This window comes from Thunnus maccoyii, chromosome 8 (genome assembly GCF_910596095.1).
Source record: "Thunnus maccoyii chromosome 8, fThuMac1.1, whole genome shotgun sequence".
Lineage (NCBI taxonomy): Eukaryota > Metazoa > Chordata > Actinopteri > Scombriformes > Scombridae > Thunnus > Thunnus maccoyii.
Genome location: NC_056540.1, coordinates 11,717,431 through 11,744,990, shown reverse-complemented (window position 1 = coordinate 11,744,990; position 27,560 = coordinate 11,717,431). Strand labels below are relative to the sequence as shown.

Here is a 27,560-nt window from a genome sequence, read left to right as displayed (position 1 = left end):
TCAATTTGAATCAATGAAGCTGTCCAAACCAGCCACATACTGTAACTAAGCATCTCTTTAAGCTTCAAATCAATTTTCTGAGCTTATACATGTAACTAGATTGAGTTTGTATTGGGCTGTGAACAATATCAACACTTTTCTGAGCTGGCCACACAGCAATATTGTGTCAGAATGGATCTAGCGTAAACGCTGACAGAGGAATGAAACAGCTACTGCCGTGCTGTTGATGTTCTGCTTTTGCTACATGGTCAATATAGGCAAAGTGTCAGACTGCATGACTATAACAACAGGTGACATTGGCTATGAGGGACACATTTAATGAAAATATATTCACCTTGTCACCATGTCTTTTGTGTTTTTGTTTCTAAGCATTTCAATTCAAGGACTTTTGATGCTGGAAAGTCAAGCATCAAAAGCTTGTCATCTTTTGATGATCTTGGAAGTGCAAGGCTGTAACTTGTTGTGTTAAAAGTGTTTTTTTTTTTTTTTCTTTCCCCCACCCTTAAATCTGTGTGTGTCCGAAACCTCTGATTGTTGAGTAAGTGACTATACAGTTTCAGTAAGTAATTGTTGAAGTGCACATATATTAACAGTAAGTGCTGGTCGGCATGCATGATGCTGGCATTAGAAAAGGTTGGTGTATACTAGCACAGCAAGCAACATTTATCAGAGATTCTCACAAGTTGTCAGTTAATTTACCCCACAGAGGGGCGTCTATTGACAGCATGTCATTGATGTTTCATTTACTAAGACCAGATGCCTATATTTTTTCAGACAGTGAAGTTTCTCAGTGCAGTCAAGCCTATAGCACTGCAAAATTAGCTTACGTTTATACTGACTAGTGATTGCATTTCAAACTGTCTCCAGCTTTTTGCCACAGATACACTTAAATAGGCAGAGATTTGTTTGAAGGCTTCAAACTGCAACATAAAAATGCTTTTAAAACTATGATTGCAATTACTTCACTCCTGAAAATTGTATTAATTTGATATGTCCACTAATGGGTATACAGAATATGTTATGACAGACTTCAGTATGTCCCCTAGCTTGACTGCTTTGGGTGGTGGGTGCACTGAGCAAAATTCAGCAGCCAGACATTTCTCCATTCCCTGTTTAAGAGCAGTGGAGATTGACACTAAAATGAAAAAAGCTGGTCCACCTTAAAGGTCAGTCCACGTCAAGTGAGCCTGGTCTGTTAGGCTAACCCATTGTTGCTACTTCACTATTCCAGGTGTTGGGGAAGCAACAGACAAGACTTTTCTTGGTCTTGAGAAGCTGCAGCATTTATTAACTGACACACTGTAGCCTGTACTGTACATTTATTGCCAGACTGACAACTTAACCTTTTCCTATGCTCCGCTCGCATTTACCATCACTTTTCTGCCACTCACCCAACCACACACTCGCTAAGCACACACAGTACGCACTGCTCTATTCTCCACTACTCTTATAACAGTACCTTTCACGTAGATGTCCTTTGGAGAATGAGGAGAGGAAGGATTCAGGGATTTGATGCACCAGTCAATCACTCAAAACAATTCCACGATAACGTAGGGTGTTATCGTGCTCACACAGTGTGCGAGTGAAAATCATTATTAGCACATTGATATTAATGATCATGTGAAATTTTAGCAGCAGCACTCATAATTCTGCAGTGATGGTGCACTACTGCAGAATGAATATAGAGGAAACACTGGACTTCTAAGTCTTGTTATAACCATACCTAATATTCCCACTTGATGTGAAGTTATTGAAATAATAAAATGAAAACTGATCCATATTACTGCTTTGTAAAATTTAGGGATGGTTGCAAGTAGTAGTTTATGAGATAACTAATCAGACATGTCCTCGATCAGTCTTTTTTTCCACTATTCTAGCTTTTTTTCTTTTAGAGTCTAAGGATTGCGAGCATGCACACATGTATAGAAAACATGCTGTGCAGCAAAGCCAAGAAGACATATTAAAAATACAGATGAATTTCCTCTACGTGATCTGGAATATATTATGACTGCTGGATGTGTGGAAAACGTGAGACTCAACGTCCCTAATCATCAATAGCACGTTTTTTTGTGTGTGTGTGCATTTAAAAGTCCCCTTCCACTCAAATATATGTTTTTCTTCTTGTTCCTACAGTTGAATGTTTGAGTGTAACTGTGTAGGATGATGTATACACAGAGTTTGACACTAGAAGGATGTTTTCACATTCATCTGCTAAAAGTGGAAATTCCAATTTTAAGGGGCGGGCCTACAAGCAGGATTTGTGACGACAAAAATAGCTTGAAGGCAAATTCTGGTCCAATATACAACTTACACAAGTGTGATGTGGAAACTTGAAGCCTGCAGTGCACAAACACTGAGAATGGACTTAACAGTGAAGTAGGAGACATCATTGCTGAATGTGCGCTGCACGAAATGCAACAATTGTTGATTTGGCCATGATATGCGGAAAAGTTGCAGTAATTAAGCAAAATTAAAAGCTTTCGCAAATATTGCAGAGTTTTCTTGAATTTATGCTAATTACTGCGATCACAAAATCACAATTTCCTGGAGGGACTGTTAAGTGGATCTCATTGTGTTTCAAAACAATGAGGTATACAGAGTTTAAATTTGGGATAAAGAGAGCACTGGTGTTGGATTGTTAGTTGGCGTCTGCCGATACCCTGAGTTGAGCTGTCAGAATCACTGTTGGGTGCAGTGATGTACAGATGCACCACCGTACCCTGTGACATCTTTGTTGGGTGTGGTAAAAGGTGCAACAAAGCACACAACTGTTTTGACGAGAGGTTTGGTGTGGTCAGAGGTGGAACAGACTTTTAAGTTTCAACCAGAAAATTAGACACAAACCTTGTCCACCAAAACAAACTTATCCAAAACTTATCAGTCCCTGATAAGTCTGAAAATCCTTCTGTCTTAGCCTCTTGTTCTCACAGAAAACGTGAGTCATCCATCGACTGCTTGTGGCACACAAGACGACACAGACTAGAAAAACATTCCAGAGGTTGAAGCAAGCCAAGAAGTCACTTCACTTTGTATCTAAATACAGCTTGCTCGTTATCTTGGAGCGAGAGAGCACTCTGATGCTTTGACTTTGAAAAAAAAAAAAAACCCCACTCTGCACTGCTCACATAGCCATTTTATAAGATTCAGTTGGCATTGCTATCCATTTTTCAGTGTTGCCTTTCTGTTTCATGAAATATCATGTCACATCATTTTTGGCATCCCTTCTCATAACCTATTGTTTTTTAAAGCATCCATGATTATCTCCACTGCTTACTCTGTTTATGGTTATTGTGATTGGAATCAATAACGGCACACATTGGGTGAAAGATTGAGTGAACTGTCTATCACAGTAAGACTTTGTAAGCAGTGATGCCAAAGGAATAGAGATTCTCTGTATGTACAGTACATGATTGTTGTCAAATGTATTTAGCAAGATGGTAACAACTGACAAGCATGAACTACTGCTAAGCTGGTTTTCAGTTTTTTTTTTTTTTTTACCAGTGCATGCTTGATTGGTGTAAGATAATTATTCATGTTGCTGCTTGTCATCTTTGCTTAGTTTTTGCTTCAGTACACCAGTAGAACTTGTCTTTTAGCCAGCTTTAGATTTCAAATGCAGACATAGCAGTTATAAGGCATGTTTTAGAGTTTGAATTTGGCCGTGCCTCCATTGACGTAACCTATTCACAGATCTACTGTCTTGTTCATAATGTGAGCCTACAAAATCTATTGTGTGCCCAGTCAACTGTGTAGCCCCATCCAATGTAGGACAAAGCACGGTGCTGGACAAACTAGACAGTGTGCCTGTTGTTGTGGCTTTGACCTCTTTTTATTTTTTTTAGAGGGCTGCATGTTCATGTCTGTGTGCAAACTGAAATTATTACTGGACATAGAAGAGGTGCGTGTGTCCGTGTGTGTCTTTGTCACTCTGTGTGACACATGCTGACCCTAGCCAGGCAGGGAAAATACATCAAAGTGTGGCCTCTCTCCCTCACCCTCCTCATTCTCTCAACTGAAGACTTCCAGTAGCCTACAATTGACTCGTAGCCTTGAGTGGACTGTGGCTGCTCTTAGACATCAGCTGTCAGCTACTGTACACTACTACTACTACTACTACTACTACTACTACTACTACTACTACTACTACTTTCACTACTGTCACTACTACTATAACGCATGAATAGTTTTGACTGATCAAACAGCGGATTAAATCAGGCAAACAGTTTGATAAGTGGAAAATAGTTCATTACATTGAAAAACAATTATTTTATGTGATTTTATGATACCATGCTATGTAGATTTTGACACATATTTCAGGTAATTAAAATGTTTAGACCTGTAATAATTGACAATTGATTAATTGATTAGTTGATCGATAAAAATTTAATTGGCAACTAATTTGATTATCAAATAATTGTTTTAGTCCATTTTTAAGCAAAAATGCCAAACATGCTGGTTGCAGCTTCTCAAATTTGAGGATTTGAGGCTTTTCTTTATTATACATGATAGTAAACTTTTTGACTGTTGATCAGACGAAACAAGACATTTGAAGATGTAACCATGAGCTCTACGAAACTATAATGGGCGTTTTTATAGACAAAGAAATTCATAGATTCATTTGAGAAAATAATCTGCAGATTGATCAATAATGACTACAATCATTAGTTGCACCCCTAAAAATGTTAACAGCTCGATAGCAGGATATTTTCTCTTTTGTGAGTACAAAAGCTTAGAAAACTGCATCCTGTTCACAAACAACCAGGAATTAAGTATAAATTTTGGCACTATTAGTCCTAAAATTTGTACTTAATCCCTGGTTGTTTGTGACAGCAAAAGTCTGTTTTTCAACCAGTTTTCAGTTGCAGACATATCTGTTTACAGCAGATGTTTTGTTTTCTCTAATTCTCAGGTGAGTCAATGAGGCAGGCTTCTGGAGAATTTGCAGAAGACCCCTGCTCATCTGTGAAGAGGGGCAATATGGTTCGTGCTGCCAGAGCCCTCCTGTCGGCAGTCACACATCTGTTGGTGCTGGCAGACATGTCTGATGTCTACAAACTTCTACTGCAGCTTAAACTGGTGAGGCAGACGCATTTTTCTGCATATTATACATTACAAACAGGCCTAATTATAATGTTGGATAATGTGATTATTCCACTCAGTAAAAAGCCATACTTTTATCTACTTTGTCAACAACAGAGTTACTGACTGACTACTTATTTTGAGCATTGGAATTGCATCACAGTCTATTTGCATGTATACAGCAACCTGATGCTGTTGATAGCCACATAAAGCTAGTAATTTGATTAAAGCAGAGGTTGGAATAATCAGATTTACCCAGTAGTGCAAGTTTAAATGATTGGTTAATGATGTCCAGGAAGCTCTGTGGTTTCAATTGCATTTAGCTCATAAGCTCCATGTAAATGTATCAAAACAAACTAAATAGGCTACAGATAATGAAAATCACAGCTTGATTGATTTGCTTAATTTAATTCGAAGACGATGTGTGCAGCCCTAGTTAACATCTTGACATTACAAAACAATGGAAACACTATCCTAAATGTTGTGAGTGATATGTTGAGTTACAGGTTTGCAATCATTCAATTTGTTTAATTTGCTAACTTGCAGTAAACTCTTTCTCAAGTATTGTCTAACCTTTTCCATCTTCCTTGCTCAGGTTGAGGACAATCTGGTGAAAGTGCGTAATGCAGGAACAGAGCAGGAACTGGGGATCCAATATAAGGCCTTGAAACCAGAGGTGGACAAGCTGAACATCATGGCTGCCAAGAGACAGCAGGTAATGTACAGTTGGCAAAAAAGAGACATGAGGTCAGATTGTAGGAGCAGTGGAATGTGGTGGATTTAATTGGGCTGAGAGGATATCAAGAACCTGAATGGGTGTTAGTGGTGTTGTCACACATGAGAAAACATGCTCTAACCCACATAGCAAATGGTAAGAAAAACAACGGGATGGAGTAAACAAGAAGAGAAATGCTTAATGCTTTAGCTAGACGATTAGATGCAGTAAGCATGAACAATCTTCTTATTACCAATTGCAGTGAAGTGGGCTGGGAATACAAGAAAAGCACATTAAGGCTCGACTCTAAATGTGACCAAACCCATTTCCTTGTGATTAGAAATGGCACATAGTTTTTCTTCACTGTTATGTAAGTGGTAGTCAACAGTGATGTGCATTTCATGACGCATTTTCAAGGTGAAACAACCTCATAATAGGTTCTTGGTTCAGATGCAGGAGATGCACACACGTGGTATTTTTATTTTGAGATGATATACATTTTCATTTTATTATAATTTGTCAAGATTATCATCAAACTAACATATGATGGAAGTAATCACATGCACAGACATAAAAGTGTCATGTGTAAGTGTTTTTATAAAAAAAAAAAAGCAAAGAACTCTAATCTATACAAACTATAATACATTCTGCTGGTTACAGTTGGAATATTTTATTTTTTGCCAATATTTCTTAGCTAAGTAGCAACAATTGCACACCCCTTAAATAGAGGGACAGATTGGTATGAGTACTGTAGGTGTATAAAGCACACAAGTTTGTTTCCCAGATCTCCTGCAGGCCGTTGGAGTTCATTCAATATTCGTGATGCACTTTGCTTGTATATTTTTATGATTAGCAAAATGTGTTTAACCAAAGTGAATGCAGGAAGTAATGGGGCTTTAAGACGGTGTTTTTCTTGCAGCATGTCTCAAGTAGTAGTAGTAGAAAAAAGCCCTGGGAGCGTTCCATTTGGATGAGAGGCATTTGCTTTGTGTATGCAAGTTTTTTTTTTATGCCATAAATCTATGCCAGCGATCACTATCTCCTCTCCTCCCTCCTATGAAGATGTAATTGCAATATAATGCTGAGGTCTGAATAGTAACGCATTAAATTGCAAAGGCATATTATAATGGCCTGATTATGACTGTGTTGTGTTACCGCAGGGGACAGAAATAAATCTGGGTCATCCAGAACAAACTCTGTCACACTTAGTGTCTCCATAAGGGCATGACAGGCCCCTTTTGAATCCAAAGTACATTACCACCCCGCCCCCTTCCAGTTTAACCCTTTATGTTTTTGTACCCTTTTCTACTTTCCTTTTGATCTCATCCTTTTAGGAGCTTAAGGACGTCCACCACAAGGACCAAATGGCTGCTGCTCGCGGGGTACTACAGAGGAACATCCCCATGCTGTACACAGCGTCTCGTGCCTGCCTGCAGCACCCTGACGTGGCAGCCTACAAGGCTAACCGTGACCTGATCTACAAGCAGCTGCAGCATGCAGTTTCAGGCATCTCCAATGCAGCCCAGGCCACTGCCACTGAAGACTCAGCACTCAGTCAGCCAGGAGGGGGTGGAGAGCTCGCTTACGCCCTCAACAATTTTGATGTAAGTCAGTTGAGTATTTCACAAGTCACACCCCATTTGTCTTTTTTCATGTGTCCCGCCATACATCCAGGTATCTACCAGATCAATATTAAAACATAAACTTTAAAGCTGGAGTCCAGAATTGTTTTTACTTCCCCCTCTGGTAGTGAGATTAATTACAAAAACACTGTCGACATATGCTTACATCATAGGCTCTGCGGTAGCTTATTCTGTTGCTACTGTTGTATGTAAAACAGTGGCTAAATTGTTCTGAGTGTCACACAACTCCCACGAAATGACTTACTTCACTATCAAAATTTGATCCATTCAGTCTGATAACATTTGGAAAGTCTAGAAGAGCCATACAATTAAATTATTTTATCATTCAAATCAGCAGAGAGCTAACTGGAAGTTAGCTGGCTCGTCTGGCCAGTGCAGGAATGTCAAATCTGACACTGGATTTAAAAACTCTGTAATATAGAGAGATTTAACTGGCAGTGATATGCTTAACCTGTATTGTGTGAACTCGTTTGGCAAGGGCTTGAATGTAACAAACGTTTAGTTATATATAAAAGTTCTGCACTGCAGGTTTAAGACCATATTTTTCCTGACTTAGTGGAAGGCTATATTCAGAGAGTATGATGAAAACTGTTTGTTTGTGCAACAGAGATGATGAGCGCTTGTTCAGAAAGGTTATGGTTAGGTCAGGATTTTATTTTACAAGAAATGAATCATAAAATGACCAAAACTTGAAGGGCTTGGGGTCGAGTTGGAAATTAGGATGAGCCATGTGGACAAATTGGGACATGGCTTTGGGGTATATTGAATATGTTCTTGAGTCACTACTTCTTCATTCCTTGATTTTTCTTCTGTGTCTATGTCAAATGAAAGAGATTTTCACAACTCTAGCTGGAGTCATAACTAGCAATAAGCTGAGTTTACATTTAGCACCTTTCTTTGCTGGTAGCTACTGCTTTTCTCTACCATTGGTTGGTAGATCCAAAGAAGACTGCAGAAGTACATTTCATAGTTAACCTCATTTGAAAAAAATGCCAAACTTGGATAATACTTTAATATCTTCATTTGAGGAACAGGCAAGAAAAGAGAGCAGGCAGTGTCCTTATGTTGCAAACAAAACTAATTAACTAATTAAAATTAAAGTTAAAACTAATTTTGTCATTTAGCACAGGGAGGAAACCTACTAAAAACACTTCTGGTCCTTTCTATATTCATTCTCAAAACCTCTAATTCTGCAAGTCACTGTTATCCAGTGTTCACTCAAACTACATCCAGTGTGTCCCTAAAATCCACGTCTGACTCAGGTTAACTATGTTTTTAAATCAAATCGACTTTACTCATTATTGAATTTATGAATTGATCTATGAATTATTATTATTACTATTATTATTATTAGAAACCTGGATTTCTGATTTTTCATGTAGCTGTTTAAGAGTTGAACTTAATTCATCTTCAACCTCAGACTGAAGTTTGAAGAGCTTATTCAATAAAAATATTACTGAATATGAATTAAATATATTAAACTAGAAGATATATGAAACATTTGACATGTCTGTCATCAAAATATTGACATGAAACAACATCAAGATAACAGCTGGATAAAACATTGAGTTAATCACTTAATGCTGCCTGGGGTGATAAATGCAAATATAATTAAACTGTTTTTTGTTTTTTTTTGTTTTTTCACTGCCAATAACTTCCGTCAATAGCACCTTTTTGTTTACAGTAAATTTCTTCATATTCCGACAGCCTCCAAAGTATAGAGCAGATCCACACTGAGAAACTAAATGTTGTTCAATGAGTTCTGTAGAAACACCGGTTCCTGCTGTGTGTTGATCATATATTTAGTCATTCAGCAAGTAGCAGTGTGTAACTTGATGTGTTGCTCCTGGCTCCTGCAGTGACATTGTTTACTTGCGTGATTGATGCAATCTGCATGCTCATGGTTTAAATGCCCATAGCCATATGACGCACTATTTAATTACTCATGGCATCTCTGCAGGCATCTCAGTAGTGGTTTTTGCAAAGCAATATTGCCATACCTTAAGAAGCAGTGGATGAACTGCTAATTTTGTATGCAGGTTTTTTAGTTGGTGGAGCATAGGATGCAAGTTTGTATTTATGTTATAGCTTATTTTTATGCTTTCTCTAACTACTATTTTTATTTAGAGTTTTTTAATTGCCTGAGTGCATTTTCTGAAACACTGTTGCAGTTCTTAAGACACTAAGAGAAATCACAACATCATTTTATACGGGGTAGCACAACACTTAATTCATGCCCCCGGACCTCACTGGCTGGCTACTTTTTCCCACTGGCTGGTTACTCCATATCCTTGTTGAAAGCCCTGAAGAACTGCACACAGTGTTTTGCAATGCAGAACAATGACTGTCTGAAGTCTGTGACCCATTGACATCAGCTGACGCTTGGTATGCTCCCCGATGATAGTCTGCCAGGCCTGTGCTACAAATTCAACTTGTTTCAAGGCTTTTTGTAAAACACATGCTCACTTGGATTGAAGTCGTGTGACTGACTTGGCAAGTTAAGCTGAGCTGTTTGGCCCCAAAAAGTGCTGCTCTGGTTGCTTCGTCTGACTACACCGAGGAAGTTCGTAAGGGTTATTGATCAGGAGTCATGACTCAAATGTTACTGCCCCGGGTGCTGAGATTTCTGGCCTGCAGAAGTTAACTTTCAAGTCCAGGAGGCTCTTTCAGGTGACTTGACTCTTCTCATGTGTTTGAATGAATGGGGGGAAATATAGATAAAGTACAGAAGATACACTAGATTTGATCTACTGTTAGTTGACAGATGCCATTTGGCACTGATCAACAGTGGTGCCTTGCAGTGAATGAATGTTGGCACAAGCTCCATATCAACCAGAATCTGCCCTTCTCAAATTGGAACAGCTTCCTTACAAGGATTAATTAATTAATATTGGATTTTCAAATTGTATTCTTGCCTCTGATATTTAAGTGTTGTAGCCTAAATGATTGGAAAAGTTAATATTTTAAATGCTTTGCCTTGTTTCCATTAGTAAAAATGCTTTGGCCTACCTTTAGATTCTCTATCTGAGTCAGTAGCTCCTAGCAAGGCTAATGAAAAATTTACTTAAGCTAAGCGTTTTAAGTAGCAAATGTTGTACTTTAGGTATTACTCCTAAAGCACCAGAAGTCAGCATTGCTTTCCAAAGTGGTCCAAGTACTGAGTATATAAAACCATGCCAGCTCTGCTTTCAACAAATTTGTATTGTTAGAGCAATGGTTGTCTGATGCGTAGAGGAAAAGAACCTTTTGTGTACTTGATATCAGTTAGATTCACTCACTAGATTTTCCTTTTTCTAGGGTTTTAAGAATTTCCCAATTTGGGATCAATAAAGTACATCCATTTATCTATCAATCTATCTATCTATCTATGAATGGACTGATGGCTGGTCACTCCGGCCAAACGGATTCCAGATGTGGATTTTTCTGTTCAACTGTTGTAAGCTATTTGAGTAGGTGGTTTGCCAAATGGTAAATGTACATAAAGTAAGGTGGCTAAGATGCAGTCTCTTATATCTGTAGCTTCAGTGATTATTTTACTGATGGTTATGCAGAAAGTCAAAAAACTTACTGGCCTTCTCCAGACAAGCCCTTTTGGATGCCCAATTTCAAATGCAAGGCAAAATTAGCAAATGAGTCAACCCCCCCCCCCTAAATCTCTGTGTCTCTCCCTCGCTCTCTGTTTCCTCCTCCGTGTCTCTCTTGTGTGCCTGTTGCCATGGTGATATGACACGCAAGCAGAGGAGGTCAGATGAGACGGAATGGAGGGGGCTGGAGGTGGCTGTGATAGAGACTGGGCTGCCTAATAAACCACAACTCTTAACAGCTGAATTGTTGAATTTTTTTGTGGCAATAAGGCATCTGCAGAAGCACAGAGTTCGTCTTGTCTTAGGGGAAGTTGGCTTTCTTTCTTTAGCTGCCACAAGCGTCATGGTGATACCTTAACCCTCTGCAGTGCCTCTCCAGCATGTCAACTAGTGCCTCTCTCAGCAGGCTTGCCCCTGTGAAATCAGACATTTAAGTGTTCTCTCTCATCCTGCAGATATAAAAGAGAGGGGAGTGGGTTACTATAGCACTTCTGTGACTCAAATGAAAGCTAGCAAAAACTATAAAATCAAATCCTTTCACCAATGGATTATATACACACATACATACATATAGTATTCATGGTTTCATCTGTCTGATATTGATCTACATTACAGTATTAATGTTACTGCTTGCTTTTTGACTTATTGTTGATTCCCTCGTCAAGTCCTTTGATAGAACTTCTCTGTCTTTTCTGCCTGTTGCGGTTATATTTATGTTGAAAAAACAGTATAAGCAGAGCAGAGGAGCAGAAAAAAGTATGGAGAGGAAATTTTTTAAAAAGGTTACTTTTTGTTCTTTGTAAAATCAACTGTTCCTGACTTCAGCTTTTGAATAGGCCGTTTTCTTTTCCTGTTCGTGAAACAGGAATTGCATCGCTGGCTGACTGAAGAACACAAACATCGTCTTCTTCTCATCTGAGTCCAATTTAGAAAAGCTAGTTATGGTTTTAGCAGCAACCAAAGAAATTGTTTTTTTTTCACTGAGTATGTAAATGACTACTTCCAAAACAACTAGAGAAATCTTGGAAGGGTAAAGTTTCTGACTGCAGAATTTTGATTCAGAAACATTTTTTGTTTTTATGCTTTTGTTCATCTAAGTTAGAACCTTTTGGCTCTGTGTGTGTGGGTTTTTTTTTTTTTTGTACTGCTTTGAAATGAAAAGCTCCAGTTTTAACATTTTTCCAACTTCATGCTTTGTTACAGAAAAGACTGTAAACATACATTGATATTGTTATTAAGACATGTTTAAATGAAGAATTTGGCAGATCTCCATTACCTAATGTCTTTGGTTTTCTTTGTGTTAGCCACTTTATGTGCTTCATGAAAAATATACTCATACCATTGAAATCCTTCATATGTCTTTATCACCCACACTGGACCTGTGACTTTACATTTTCAACTTCTGAAACAACAACAAGTTATTGTCTTTTGGCTTATGGACACAAAAAGACAGCTTAGCACCTTCCTCTCTTTAGGTTTCCATCTGACTTGTCAGCCTTTCAAATCAGCCCTCCCCTTTCCTGTCAGATTTCTATCTTTTGGATCTGAGAGGGAGAGATCAGTGTACCATGATGACTTTTTGCATTTTTTACCTCCCTGTATAATTTCCCCTCTGACTCTTTCCTTACAGAAACAAATCATTGTCGACCCCCTGGCGTTTAGTGAGGAGCGCTTCCGTCCCTCCCTGGAGGAACGCCTTGAGAGCATCATCAGTGGCGCTGCCCTCATGGCTGACTCTTCCTGCACACGTGATGACCGCAGGGAGCGCATTGTGGCCGAATGCAATTCTGTGCGCCAGGCTCTTCAGGACCTGTTGTCTGAGTATATGGGCAATGTAAGTGTCTTTATCTATTTATTTCTGTTCTCTTGCCACACCAGCACTCTGTGTCTACAACAATGTTCTTTTTTGGATTTGCATTTTGCCTTTATTGGACAGTTTGACATCAGGATAGTCGCAGGTTGTAAAAAGTATTACATCAGACATGCAAAAGTTTTTAAAAAATTGAATTTACAGGGTCTTTTATTTAACGTCAAATCAACTTCATTACCTCTATGGTGAACCTATATTCTAAAAAAATCATCCTCACTAAATATTGGCACACACATACGCTTACTTTCCTTACCTTTACATATTCCCCTCCAAAACTTGTTTTAAGGGGATTAATGTTGTCTTTGAGGACAAATGAAAGTCAACAATCAACACTGTCACTGAACAACAAATAAATTGAATATATAGGGATGTAGTAAAGTGTCTCTTACTTGTTAATCAAGTGTATGTAGTTGACCTTTTAAATTGACAAAGTGAAACTGGGTTTCGGTCATCGGATAGTTGTACTATGCTCAAAAAGCAATGAGCCAAAAAAAAAAGGAAGTGTCACTGATTTATAAAGCAGAGTGTAGACGACAAGTATGTATTTACTGTATGTCAAGCTGTAAATTTGCCCAATCTACAAGTGGTGACATCTGTTGGACACCTTGTTTTTAAAACGATCCTGGAATCAACCCCACTTGTGCCACCTGGCTTGTTTTTTGGATTGTGTTTGGGATACATGTCTGAATTTGACTGAAATATAAGCATAACTTTTAAACATTAAATGTTACTTTTTAAGTTATACTTTAACATAAGTGCACACTGATCATTTTCTAATACTCTTGCTTTAGCTAATGGACCAAAATTGCTGTGCAGTAGAATTATGTGGTGTGTGTGCTTCTCTCTACCCATCAAATGCTTTAGGCTATAGATTGTTAGGTTAGAGCCATAGCTGGGGTTAGGCTCTGCAAATTCCAGACAAGGAGATGGGGGTTGTTACACTGAAGAAAGCAGGAGAAGGTCTGCTAAGGAGGCTCAAACAAGAGCCCAAAATTCCCTTGGGAAACCTTTAAGGGAAACAGAGGCACACTATTTAATTGCCTGTACAACTGGTCGGCTATGTGACAGCTGTGCTAAGTGATTTTGTGTTGTTTTTTTACTGAAGTGGGAGTTTGGTGGGTTTGTTGAGGACTTACTGGTTGAATTTTAAGCTACTATATGGTGGTACTTCTTAAATAGGATGGTTGCCTCTGCTGTTGTATAGAGAAGTCAGTGAATACTTCTCTAAATTTATATACTTTATACAGCCTTTTCATTAGCAAGTCAGTGTGATTCTAGGAAGTATTGATAATCTGTTCTCTGACTTTTCTAATCTGTTTAACAAAGGATGAGCTGTTATGTCAATTAAATCTACATCACATTTCAAGGGTGAGAGTAGTAATTGAGCAACTGTCCAATAACATAAAATGCTTTCCTTTTTACCACAAAAAATATGAACTTGAGACCAGTCCTACTAATCAGGGTTCTCATTTTTTAACCAGTAAGCCAAATAAATCAAAAGATTAGTGTTTCCAACTGACTGTAGGTATCATAGGTCTTATAGTTTCCATAGTACATTTGTTATTAAAAACTTTGTATGCTTTCTGCAGCACAAAATAAACAAACAAAATATTTAGAAACTCAAAATGAAAGTAAATGATTTAACATACTATATATATATATATATTAACAAAAAAGGAAATTATATCTGTTTTTAGGATGTTATAAAAAGTAAGTGGATGGAAAATAGGTGGCACTTGAATATTCAAGGTCTGTGAAAGGCAGTGCATCATTTTTTTGCACTTTAGAATATTTCAAGAGATCATTTCAGTAGAACACTTGTTGTCTGTGTCCCTGTTTGGAAACAATTCTGTTAAAACAACCCTCAAATATCCTCCCAGTAAAAGCAGAATTCCAGTGTGAGCCAGAAGGCCAGAGAAATATCATTGTTATGGTAATGTCTTATTTATTATCTATGTGCTTCAACTTTAGCTGTTTTCTGCTGTTCTTGCTGGCTTTTAGAGGTAAAATCATGAACTGCACATTTTTCCCATTTCATTTGTGAAGTATTGCAGTGGACCTGCAGCTGTAAAGGATGTCTGGTCATGGAGATGGGCCGGTATACCGTTCCTACTACAAACTACGGTTAAAAATCTGATGGTATCAATACCACAAGAGCTGCATTTTACCTGACTGACAAACTCCCGCATAAAGATCACACACATCCCATTATTCCTCTCTGGTCAGCTTCAGCTCTGCTGGTGTTTGTTAGTAGTGATGTGTGTGTGTGAAATGTGTAGAGTGGCAGTCGGCATTTGTGGCCTGTAAGAGCCCAGTGTAACTGTCATGTTCTATGTGCGTTTACAAATTTCTCTGCTTTTAAAAATGAATTTAACTGTTAAAACCCAGCAAATAACACTTACAACAAAGCTCTTGCACTTCAGAAATCAATCGATTAATTTCATCAGGAAAAATTCATGAATTCTCAAAGTATAAATGGGAATGTAGAATTGAAGAGACACTGAGCTACATTTAAAGTAATTTCCAGTCAACTGTCTTAAACAGCTTTTGTTTACAGTGTTTAAACTGTGTAGGTGTTATTTCTGATGCAGAGTCCAACAAAGCTGCAGTATACAGATAACAGTAGTACTAATAGTAGATATTGACCATCATTGTGATGATATTATTTACTGTGATGTTTTTGCCCACGATAATTGTAGCGTGAAAATTTGAAACTAGCACATCCGTATCTGGACAAGCAGGGTGTGATTGTGGCTGCTAATTTTAGCATGCATGGCTAACTATCTGCCTACCTACAGTCTTAACCTTCCTGAGCTGCCAAGATGTAGCCTAATATCAGCTAAATACAGTATTTTATGGGCCTATAGGTCACAATAGAAATAGTTCTTGTCTGACTTGAACATTTACTGCATTTCTGCAAGTCCAGGACCTATACTATAGCATTAAATAAGGCAGTGGCTGAAGCCTACCTGCTTTCTGAGTAGACAAAAAGATGCTCTATCTATATTGAAGATTAATCTTTGTCTTCTTGGCCCTTTGCCTAACTCTCCATACAATGTCCCTGAAATCCGTTATGTAGGTTTTGAGGGAAAGTGACTGTTAACAAAAACATTTAATTTGATAATGTCTCGGTCACAATTTTTTGAAGAGATGTGTTTTCACTGGGCAGTGAAAGACAAAATAATAAGTCAAATGTCAACTAAGTTTATATGACATTCTCTCTTAATACTGTCCTGTCCATGCTCTGGCATTACAGCCATGGCTTGCTCTCATTGCTCATCCAGAACACTGCCAGTTTATTTTAAGGTCCAGGCCATTCATGCAGCATCTCTGGTTTGCTTCAAAACAAGTTTTCTACTTCACTGGACTCCCCTATGCCACTCATGTAGCCCTGCGTGATTTGAGAACTTCACAGATGAAGACATCTGATCACCACAGTGATGATGAGTGGACATGACAGGGATTTGGCTACTCATTTGGTTAGATAAAAGAAACTGATGAGAAGTGTAATCTGTCATTGTCCACCTTGTGCATTTAATAGTCTAATATAGCCTCTGAGAGCTGTGGCTGACATAGTGAGATAGCTGGTGTAAGCTGGTGGCTTAAATCAGTGGCAGACAGTGTGACAGGTAACCTGACTGTGTCTGTGATTAAGCTTGACTAAACACATCTCACAGTGGCTTGATGAGGATATGTGTGCTGTTACTTTAAGACAAAGCTGTAGACGTGATGAAATATGTTATTCTCACAGGAAAATAAAAACCTATGAGCTTTTATGTGGAAAGATTATACACTACAGGCACATACTTACCACTGATTTTGCCAGGAAATACACTGTGTTTTGCTCGATGGGCATGGTTTTGTCAGCATATTATTCTGATTGTAGATGGGGCAGTGCAAGACATTAAACAGTATGCTGCCATTACAGCATATGGGTTTACACTCGCAGCTGAGGCTGTTGGATGAACTCCTAACTCATTCTCTTTCTCTCTCTCATCCCTTCTGCTTCTTCATTCCCTCTAGCTACAAGTTGTGTTTACCCCCCTTCTCCATTTTCCTTCCTCTCTTTCAGACTCTGACAAAAAGTATGTTGGCAAACCTTGCCTTGCCATCTTTTTAGTTAATAATGTCAAGGTTTGAAAGATTTAGATTTGTCCAAAATAAGTCACATATTACTATATAGTTTGCTATATAGCATTATAATATTATACCCTATAAAGTGGAGGTATCCTACAATGCTATGTAAAAGCTTGGTCTCTAGCCAAGTGCCATCTACTGTCATGTGTTATGCATGACCTAAATGGTGCCCAGTATAGTTTTAAAAGACTGAACACACAACATAGTCTTCTGCATAGGGTTTTCTATATTGTGAATGGTGACAGACAATGATTATGGGAGAAGCCTTTGTTTGTGATTTTGACTTTCTTTGATATGTAGTCTAATTCATGCTGTATGACATTCCACTATGGAAACATAAAGCCCCTTTCACACATGCAGTCTATCCCTGAAATGTTCAGGAACATTTCCAGCAGGGATGGATATTCAGGGAATTCTGTACCGCCAATTTCCCACCTCAAGACCTAGTAACATTTCAGTGAAAATGCCGGTAAAGCTGTGTTGTGAATGAAAGCAGTAACATTGCAGGGACAAGCACGTAAAGTGTTATGTCCGTCTGACGAAAGACGCATTCACGTGGAGCGAGCAAACTAATCACAAGACTTGACAAACTTTCTCATATTATGGATAAAAAGTACACTAAAATATGTTTCTTAAAACATTTGAGGCAAGAAATAGTGAACGCAGTTAACAGAATCTTGATTCAGATTTGATCAGGACTGCCTAGTTTGAAAGTTTGAGTTGAGTTATGTGAGTTTCGCCTTCTTCTTCTGTTGAGTTTTATGGAGTTTGGCATCCTTAAGTGTTGCATTACTGCCATCTATTGGACTGTCCCTTGCTCCATCTATTCCGGTGTTGCCATGGCATGTACGAAAAGACGCAAGATGGAAATGTTCCTGAATGTAGCTGCATGTGTGAATAGTGAAAATTAAAGGTTATTCCAGTAATTTACCGGGAACTATGTGTTAAAGAAGCTTGTGTTTACCATGATTTGAGTTCACAGTACACCCCATTAGAATATTTCTTAGTATTACGTGTTTAAGAAGAATGTAACTGTGAAGCAGGTTGACCAGATGTCACAATTTTTAAGTATTTGTTCTGGCATCCCAACATCTTTGTGTGGATAATTAAACTGAATGTAAGTTTTATTTTTTTGAAAAGATAAAATTAAATTTGTTACCATGGCAGAATTCAGTCTATATCAAGATATTGTGATCACATAATACCACTGCACTGAACAGAAAAGAAACACATTCATACAGTTTCTTGCCCACACAGCTACAGCGTCTTAGTGAATAGGACAAATCAAAGGAGAGAAAATGTATTAGAGCTATACATCTACTGGCTGAATGGTAGAGATCAGGTTCTTGCACACATATTATTGACATGAAAAGACAACGTTCAAGCGCTTTTGGCCTGATAAAATGTTACTACTCCTCTGTCCGTTGGTTAGATAACTATGTTATGTTATTAATAAATTACTTTTGAATCTGCTTTTGATTTGCTTGTTTTGCAGAGCTAGGATGTCATGTATTTGTTGAGCTCTAATTTGAACTCTCCAAGTTGTGTGTAAGTGCATTTCCCAACAGCTAATTTACTGCACTGTCAACCAAAAGCTGCTGTTAAAGCAGGAATTTGGAAACTAAAAAACTAAAGTCTTCATTTCACTTTGCAAAGTGAAGTTGTCAAGGGCTTCTAGTTAATTTCCACATAAGTTAAAGTTAACAACATCACTGGGTGAGAATTTTACTCTACATTGTTGAATCATTTTCATGATGAGAACCACTAAAACTTTCATACACCACATCGATTGTTTTAACCCTTGGGTTAAACAGCACTGTGAAGTGTGGTACAAATGTATTATTATATATTAACTGTTACAAGGGAAAGGAAGGCTGACTTTGAGACAGACACACGGCACATATTTAAATATACAGAATACAGTATGTAGTTGGGTTACTGGAATAAGTCCAAGTGTTTTTTCCTCTGTTCATCACGAGGAGATTGTGTACAGTGTAATGATGATCATTTAACAAGACTAGAGCTTGTCTACTCAGCCAGTGATGGGGAAAGGCGGGTGAGGGTAATGTTGCCCCAGCACTGCCACATAGTGTGACCTCAATTATTCCATATTGTCATGACAGTTTGGCATTGCACGTGTCGAGTGTAACTGTTTCTGCCACTTTTTATTAATAATGCATCTCTAGTTCCCAGCAACTGTCAGGGTTTTGTTACACAGAGAGAGAGTGATGCTAGGTTGCTTTGACATATTAAGCTACTGACATTTAAATTCCTTCAACTTGAAGTGATACATTATCATTTGGACCTGGATGAAAAGGACATGTTTGGCCACTGGAGAGGGACCTTTGCCACGTCCCCATAGTTAATTTTTTCTGTGTATCTCGGTATAGTTTCCCAGTCTGTGCTCTAAAGCGTTTCTCTTACACTTTGCTTTCTCCTTGCTGAATACTCTTTCCCGTTTTTTTTCCACCTTTGCAGTCTATTGTTCCCGTTTGTGTCCTGTTTTCTCTTGACTGCTCACTCTCTCCTACTCTCACTGTCATTTTGCCTTGGGCATCTACAGTGAGTGGCAGAGTTTTCCTTTATCCCTTTTCCTCTGTGCCTACATAGATGCCTCTCATTTTAAACACATTTTAGGTTGAGTGGACCATCTACCCTGCCTCCCTATTACTATTATTAGTCATATGAAAATGATTATTGGTTTCAAGTTCACTCTCTAATGGGGATACCAGTGGAGATTTTACATGACCTCTAATTTATGCTGGGACAGATGTATAAAACATTGGAAATTATATTATACCCAGAGGGTGAGAATATAATGTAGGTCCGGGGGTGGGGACGTAACAGACAATGTAATGGAATGGCCAAAAGTAGGGCTTTTTGTCTATACTTTTGAAAAAAAAATGGAAGTGGATTGAAAGTGGCTAGACCTAATGTGAGACCAGTGTGAAAATGGTTCAATTTATCTAGTTGTAATCTCATCTAAATGCATAATTAAAACAAATTACACTCCACACAATGTAACAGGGATAAGATTTAGTGTCCCCAAGGCTTTTCGTATATTTACAGCCTCCATAAAACACTGGTCTGTCAGTAACAGCCCGTCAGGCAACGGCTCCCAGACTTGGCCCTTGATCTTTAGCTGGTGAATTCTAGTCTTTTTGATTGGCTTCGCTGGCAGGTAGATGAGATGCATCCCTTTTTTTGCAACAGTTAAGCAGGATAAGGAATGCTATGGTCTCATAAATGGACATTTTGTGATACTACGACTGAAGTCTAACTTGCCCCTTTTTCACAGTGAATGAATTAAACCCATGAAAAACATGCTTGCTGTTCTTCTGAGCTTGTGTGCACTTTTTATTATTAGATGATTTCATTGGCAAGTATGACAGCCTTTTTCTCTACATGTTAATACATATGTATTCCTTCAGATGAATATTTGATTATTGACTGGACTAATCCGTCCCCTTTTGTTGTACAGTCTGAGGCACAATGTGTTGTCAGTACGATGCGGTAATAATTTAAGTGCAATTTTCCCTCCATCCTAAAAAGCTCTCTGTTTTGACCCTTGAGATTACTTAATTCCTCCAAATATCCCTTTTGTGCACACATGGCAGATGTGGTGCTGCATAAAAATCTGATTCATCTTGCATTCTTGTTTTGAACTTGAGTATTTAAGAAAAGGTTAAAAAGGACATTTTTGAGAAAATCTTTTGATGGATTTCTATTAATCTTTTCTAGTTTTATTACAACAGAGTTCAATTATGCAGAGTTCTCCATAAGTGCCGGCTGCTGGCCAAACAGCTGAGTACTCATTTAAGTACAGCCGGCTACTTTATTATATTCATTTTTGATTCTAATAAAATAGTTTTGATTAACAAGTTGCAATTAGCTAGGCTTGTACATTTACAACCACTAGCCTCCACTTCAAAATAATGAAAGCACAATGATTGAGAAATGTGCCTGTATCAGTCCCGCCCTCACATGCTCTATATGAGTGTGTGTGCACTCAGCTGAGAGGCTGTATCCTGCTGAGTAGAGAGCGGAGAGTCGTCTTCAGTGTTTGACAAATATTAGCGAAATAATTGACAAAACACATTAAGAATTGCATTGATTGCACAGACAGGGGACATCCTCATTAGACGAGCTACTTCAGAAAATATCAGAAAACACTGGTGGCAGCAACTTGATGATTACACAGTAACTATTAAAAAGTCCATTGAAAGCGCTGCATTTTCCATATACGCCACACAGACAATAATGGGTTTAATAAATGAATGAACAAATCAGTTATCTTTATTTACATTGCGCTTTTTACAGCAGAGCCATCTCTAATACGCATTGCAAACACACACTAAAACAGGCAATGTTGTCAAAGTGACAGGCCGATGTCCTGAGGAAAATGTAGACTATGCCTCAGCCTCACACTCAGGATGATGGAGAAGATGAAGATGACTAGAAGTTGAGTTGATTGAGTAGATTTACATGATCTGAGTCAAGTGATTCATGTGTTTTGTTTTAATTAGTTTTGGCATAGGTTTATTTTATAAATAATTTAGAACCAATACATAGGCTAGATAAGACAAGGGATTAAAAACATTTTCCCCCTTAAAATAGCCTTGTTTATTTTTGTTGAATAAGAATGCATTTATGTTTTACTTATGTTTTCTACATAAACCATCATTGTGGCATGTCTTAATAAACCTTACAGTGAAGGTGTTAATAAATAAATAAATAAATAATAACAAATAAGGACTAATGATTCTTAATTAAAAAGAATTCTGATCAGTCAGGAATAGATGTGGTTTTAAATATTAATAGCTATTTATAGCTATTTACCATTACAATAATTCACTATATGTTTACAATTGGGTAGGCAAACTCATTAAAATATACAATAATTAAGATCAGAGTATATGATGGAATAGTGGCATTAGAATGTGCCAGAGGCCACCAAATTTGGCTTTTATAGATTTATAGAGGACTTTTTTTTTTAGGTACAATAACTAATAAAAGTATTAAACAACAATTGAATTTTGTCCATATAATGGCAATGGATTAAAAGTCAGAAGAACAAAGCTATTACAATTCATCTTCTCGGTACTATGAATCTGTACACTAAATTTCACCACAAACCATCTAATAGTTGTCAAGACATATCAATAAAAAACTAAAAAGTCAACCTCATGGTGTCTCTAAATGAAAAGTCTGAGGTTCGCCAAAGCTGTTGGAATGGATCATATAGGAACCTTGAATATCTGTTGTAAATTTCATGGCAATCCATCAAATATTTGTAGAGATATTTCACTCTGAGCCACAAATGTCGACCTCATGGTGGCACTTGAGGAAAATTCAGAGGTTCACCTAAGTCAGTTCAACCTCTGGGGATCATGAATGTCTGTACAAAATTCCCTAGCAATCCATCCAGTAGTTGTCGAGTAATTTCAGTCTGGACCAAACTGGTGGACTGACCCAGCAAACCAACATCCCTGGAGCCATGCCACTAACACGGCAAAAAACATGAACACATTTACATGAAAAGAGAGATATTAAATATGTATTGTGTTCCTACAATGCATGCATTGCAATGCATGTATTTATCATCATCACCATATGCACAAATCAAATAAAACCAATGACAGCTTTTTTATGCTGAATATTAATACTGACCTGCCAACCTGTACACATTTTGTGTAGCGGGAATGCATTTTGACATCAAAGTAAGCTGGTACAAGTTGTTACGTTAAGGTATGCCAGTTGTCTTTTTTTTTTTTTTTGCACCTAAGTAATGAATAAATATAGCCGAGCCAATCGAAACATGAAACTGGCATAATTGATTCTTCTCCTACCAATAAACTCTACTAATAGAAAACGACTAATAATGGTTTTATCTCGTTCAGTAGTTTTTAATATCAGTCCTGCTACACTGTGTGGACCTGGAAGTTGCTGCAGGAAGCTTCCCAAATCAGTAAAGCCCATGTATTTCCCTTTCATCTGTCAAGCTCTCAGATATGTTTGCTTGCTTGTGAGATTATATTGACTGGAAAGTCCTTATTTTTCTGAACGGAATGAGCAATAGCACTCACCAGTTTGATAGCGATTTGACTGACAAAACAGGTGTTATAACAACAAATGCTTGCGAATCAATAGCGCTAATGTTAGCTAAAGGTGTAGCTAACAGGTTCTTCCTAACTTTGGGGCTACATAACGTGTTGCTGTCTTTTCAACCACTGAACGCTGACAAAGATGTTTTCATTATTATAACTTTATCAGTTTGCAGTGTAGGGTGCACAGTAGCTAGCAGTAAACTAAGGGAAGGCTCAGCCTTCTTTCTGCTGTCTCTTGTTATATGTACACATGAGAACTAACCTTGCCAGCTTCTCACTGAGGATGCTTTGAAGTGAGGAGAGGAAGAAAGGAAAAGTCGCCATGAGATACTGAAAGAACTGAGGGAGAGAGCTCTGTTTGTGTGTGTGTGTGTGTGTGTGTGTGTGTGTGTGTGTGTGTGTGTGTGTGTGTGTGTGTGTGTGTGTGTGTGTGTGTGTGTGTGTGTGTGTGTGTGTGTGTGTGTGTGTGTGTGTGTGTGTGTGTGTGTGTGTGTGTGTGTGTCTAGGAAAATTTCAAGGAAAGGAAACACCCCTCATCGCAACTTAAGTACACAATATGTAATATATCTGATTATGTACAGTAAAGCATTGCTTGAACAGCAGTGATTCACATCTGATGAATCTAAGTCGCTGAAGTTGGACTCAAAAAATTGGCAGGTCTGTTAATACACTTTTGAGGCTGTTTGTTGTCTGATAAACATTGTTAAAAATGAAAAGAAAACCAGGATTACAATCTGTTGTTTGCAGGTGTATTCAGCCAGGGAATTACATTGACTTGAAGGTGAGAGAAACTGAATTGAAATGAATAGAGCTGTGATGAATGTCTCTCACTGGGAGGCAAACCACATCCATGCATGTTTTAACACATGCACTGACATGCAGATACTCAGCTGTAACAAGTCCCTCTTGTTTTCATCAGACATGCCACTGACCTTGGTAAGATTAAATAACTGTGTTCACAACTCTGATAATAAATGACAAAGGAGAATGGAAATTGTATTACTTCTATATTATTAATGAAATACAGCCAATTAAAAAAATAATACATGTAGAAAAGCTCTTGAACTCCTTTTGAATTGTATGCATATTCTGTTTTTACTCTATCATTTTTCTAACTTGAGTGTGTTCAACACATGCTCAAGATTTTTATATATTTATGTGAAAACTTCCCATTATCTACGCCGTATATCTTGTTGAGGGTCCAGGGGACTGGAGCCTATCTAAGCACACATTGGGCCAGGTTGCCACTCTATAACAGGACCAACAATGTACAAACACATTCAAACTCAAGTTCATGATTACTGCCTGTAGGTGTAGAGTGTTTCCAATTCACCTCATCTGCATGCCTGAAGCACAAGGATGAAAACTAAGTAGACATGGTGAAAACTTGATATAGAAAAGTCCCAGTCTGTACTCAAAGAAACAGTTTCTAGCTGTCAGGTATACATGCTAACCTCTGGATGAAATCATGCAGTTTTGGGAGCTTTTCAGAATAGGGCTGTGAAACATTGACATGTGTATTGTTTGTCATCAATTTATTGGCTGGGCTGGCCACAAACCAGCCCTATAACCCTGAATGTCTGTCACTGATTGACCGACTGACTCATTGAGTGATGAAGTTACACTATTGATTGGCCGGCACAGAGTTGGAGTTTCCCCATTGGCCATTGCTCGTTCAAAATGAATCGGCCTCAGGGGGGCGTTTACAGCGGAGCCCTGAGGGCAGCTCACTCTCAGTGCAATCCCGAAATAAGTCTTAAAAACACACATTTAGCGACCAAAGCATCTCACACTGAGGCTCCAACACTGCAAGAGCACCAACCCATGGATACAAAGAGATGTGATGGATCCGTTTTACCAGCCTGCACGGTGACAAGCAGCTAGTTAGAATGGCTAGCATCATTAGCATAGCTGTGTGTAGCCCATAGACTGTATAAAAAAATAAGGTGTAGCCGTGGTATTTGGGGTTTATCGGCTGGGCAAGTGACAGGTGTGCTTACGGTGTTTTTGTGCTCTGAAAGACATCACGGCACAGATGTTAAAGTCACACAGCTGACAGACTGTTAGCCTAACACGCTAATCCTACATAAACACATAGATGAGACCATATGTTTACAGACATCTGCAGATAGAAACAGATGAAAGCAGGGGGAGTTAACAGATTATTAAAATAGTTATAATTAAAAATAAATGTCTTTCAAATCAACCATCCCAAGATATGAGTGGAAAGTATTGTTCTTGCAACTGCATTAGAAGCCTTTTTTTGACTCAAACGTTGCTTAACCATGTCATGTGATATGCTACTTCAGTACACTTTGACAACAAATAGGCAGAGACCACTACAGAAAATTGCAGATGAACATTTAATATCCAGGAATTCACATTATACCCTACCACTGACTATCCTTGTAACCAACTGGCCACAATTTCACACATTGACCATACACAGTCCAGCCCTACACTAGGTTTTCACCTAGTCTTGTTGTGTATTACTTTTGAATTGCGATTCACAGTTTTGGCCCTGGGTTGGAGGCAGCAATGACGGACTGCCCATCTGGAGTGCAGGGATTGTTCCCAGTTGGCTGCTTTACAACTGGGCTAATGCATCACAAAGAGGAAAACTAAAACAAAGTTAAATAAATGGGGTCTGTGGCTCTGACAACTGACCCCAGTGAGTGAGCCATTCTAGCAATTCGTAGCATTAATCTTCAAAGCTGTGTTGTGCTGTTGCTGGAAAGACTGTGGATTTTCAATGTCACTTCTGTTGGTCCTGGGCTTACCAGTATTTGCATCAACACCTTTTGCATTGCTTGTTAAAATAGTCACAGCTGTATTTGCTGTATAGGCGGCTTTAATCATGTCTGTTTGCTTTAAATTTCGGATTGTGGAGTTCAAGATTTATAGAGTTATTTGAGTTATTTGAGTCTACCGCAGACTTTTCTCATGTTCTTGATATGAGAAAAGGTGCATTTATTTAGAATCCAAAGAATGGAGTGAAGATGTTGATGACGATGTGCTCTTTCTTCATGTGTGAAGTGAAGTTGCAGTCTTCTACAAAAAGAGTAACAGGGAACTTAAGCATTTTTCATTTCTTTTATGGTTTGCCTTTCTCTCTATTGTTTGCACTTGGACCCTTCAATGATATGGTTGAGGAATGGCTTCAAATGTGCTAAGCAATAAATATACTAGGGAGGTATTTGCTGAAGAGAGTCCTTCCTAGTAAGCATTTTCTAGATTTATTGGATAGCCATATCAGCCTATAAAGTTTGCATCTTTCGACACTCCAAACTGCTTGACGTAAGCTGAATACACATGAATGATACATCTATGTAAACTGGTATACCTGAAAGTTGCTGTCTGACTGTTATTCTCTTTCTTTGGTGCCCATTAGGCTTGTTAAGTGATCTTTTTGACAAACTGGAAAGGCTTGGACTAGAGGTGTCCTGATAGAGTTGTTGTGCTTTGGTCCCCAGTCTGATCAGAATAATAAAATATTAAATATCTGCCATTACCAAGTGCCAATTTGATACTTATCCCTATACAATACAGCTACACAGTGTACAATACCAAAATTAGTAAAGCCAATCCAATTAAGACACAATCAACAGCAGAATGGCTCTACTTTAAGAGGATATTGCCTGAATCACAACTTCCTTTTTAAAGGTTTCTCACTCCACTTTTACTGTACTATCCCTATTCCATAGGGTGAGGAGGAGGGTGGTGGTGGGGATCAGCACTGCAGCATCCCCCTTTATCACCCAAACTCCCACTTCGACAAGTTGTTGACTAGATTCTACATGCATAACTTGTAACTGCTGCATGTGGAGTAGAGACTCCGATCTGTCTCTGCGGTGCATGTTTATTAAAAACAAAGCATCACAAATGATGTAGACTCAACTCAAACTTTAAACAGTTTTGCAAAGTTCGTTGCTTAGTACCTCTAATAGTTTGATTTCACCAATGTTGAGAAAGATTGTCCAATAAGCACATGGAAGGTACACAAGCTGCTGCTGGTCTCCACTGGATGTTATGTCTGTGAGTGGGTCACTCTAAAAATATATATCCTGGCAAAAATATCTGCTTAAAGAGTTTGACTTACCGGATGATAAATAGGTGTTGTCTCCCTTCCTGCAATATATTTACCATGTAAATGTAATAGGTGGAAATTGTAATTCTTCACACAAATGGGTAATTCAGTTTTGACTTAGCCTGCTTCAGTGACATATGGAGAGATGACTTTGATCTTAACATTGTTACAGACAATTCACAGTGGATGTGGGTAAAATCAAATTTATCCTGTGGTCATTAATATATCCATGAATATAATGCAAAATGCTGGGCTACTGTGACTTCCCTGGTGGATATAACCCAGGAAATATCACCTGCTTCAGTGTCTCAAACTGCTACATGGTAGAATTTGTAGAC

The 27,560-nt window shown here is 38.2% G+C and overlaps 1 protein-coding gene across 2 annotated transcripts in view; it reads left to right on the top strand.

The window, feature by feature from the left end:
• ctnna1 (catenin (cadherin-associated protein), alpha 1) overlaps window positions 1-27,560 on the top strand; it is an 86,777-nt gene that overhangs the window by 6,834 nt on the left and 52,383 nt on the right. For both annotated transcript variants that reach the window (XM_042418313.1, XM_042418312.1), the window contains exons 4-7: window positions 4,910-5,076; window positions 5,675-5,794; window positions 7,129-7,398; window positions 12,652-12,855. In XM_042418313.1, coding sequence (XP_042274247.1) covers window positions 4,910-5,076; window positions 5,675-5,794; window positions 7,129-7,398; window positions 12,652-12,855 — 761 coding nt within the window. The remainder of the gene's footprint in view (window positions 1-4,909; window positions 5,077-5,674; window positions 5,795-7,128; window positions 7,399-12,651; window positions 12,856-27,560) is intronic.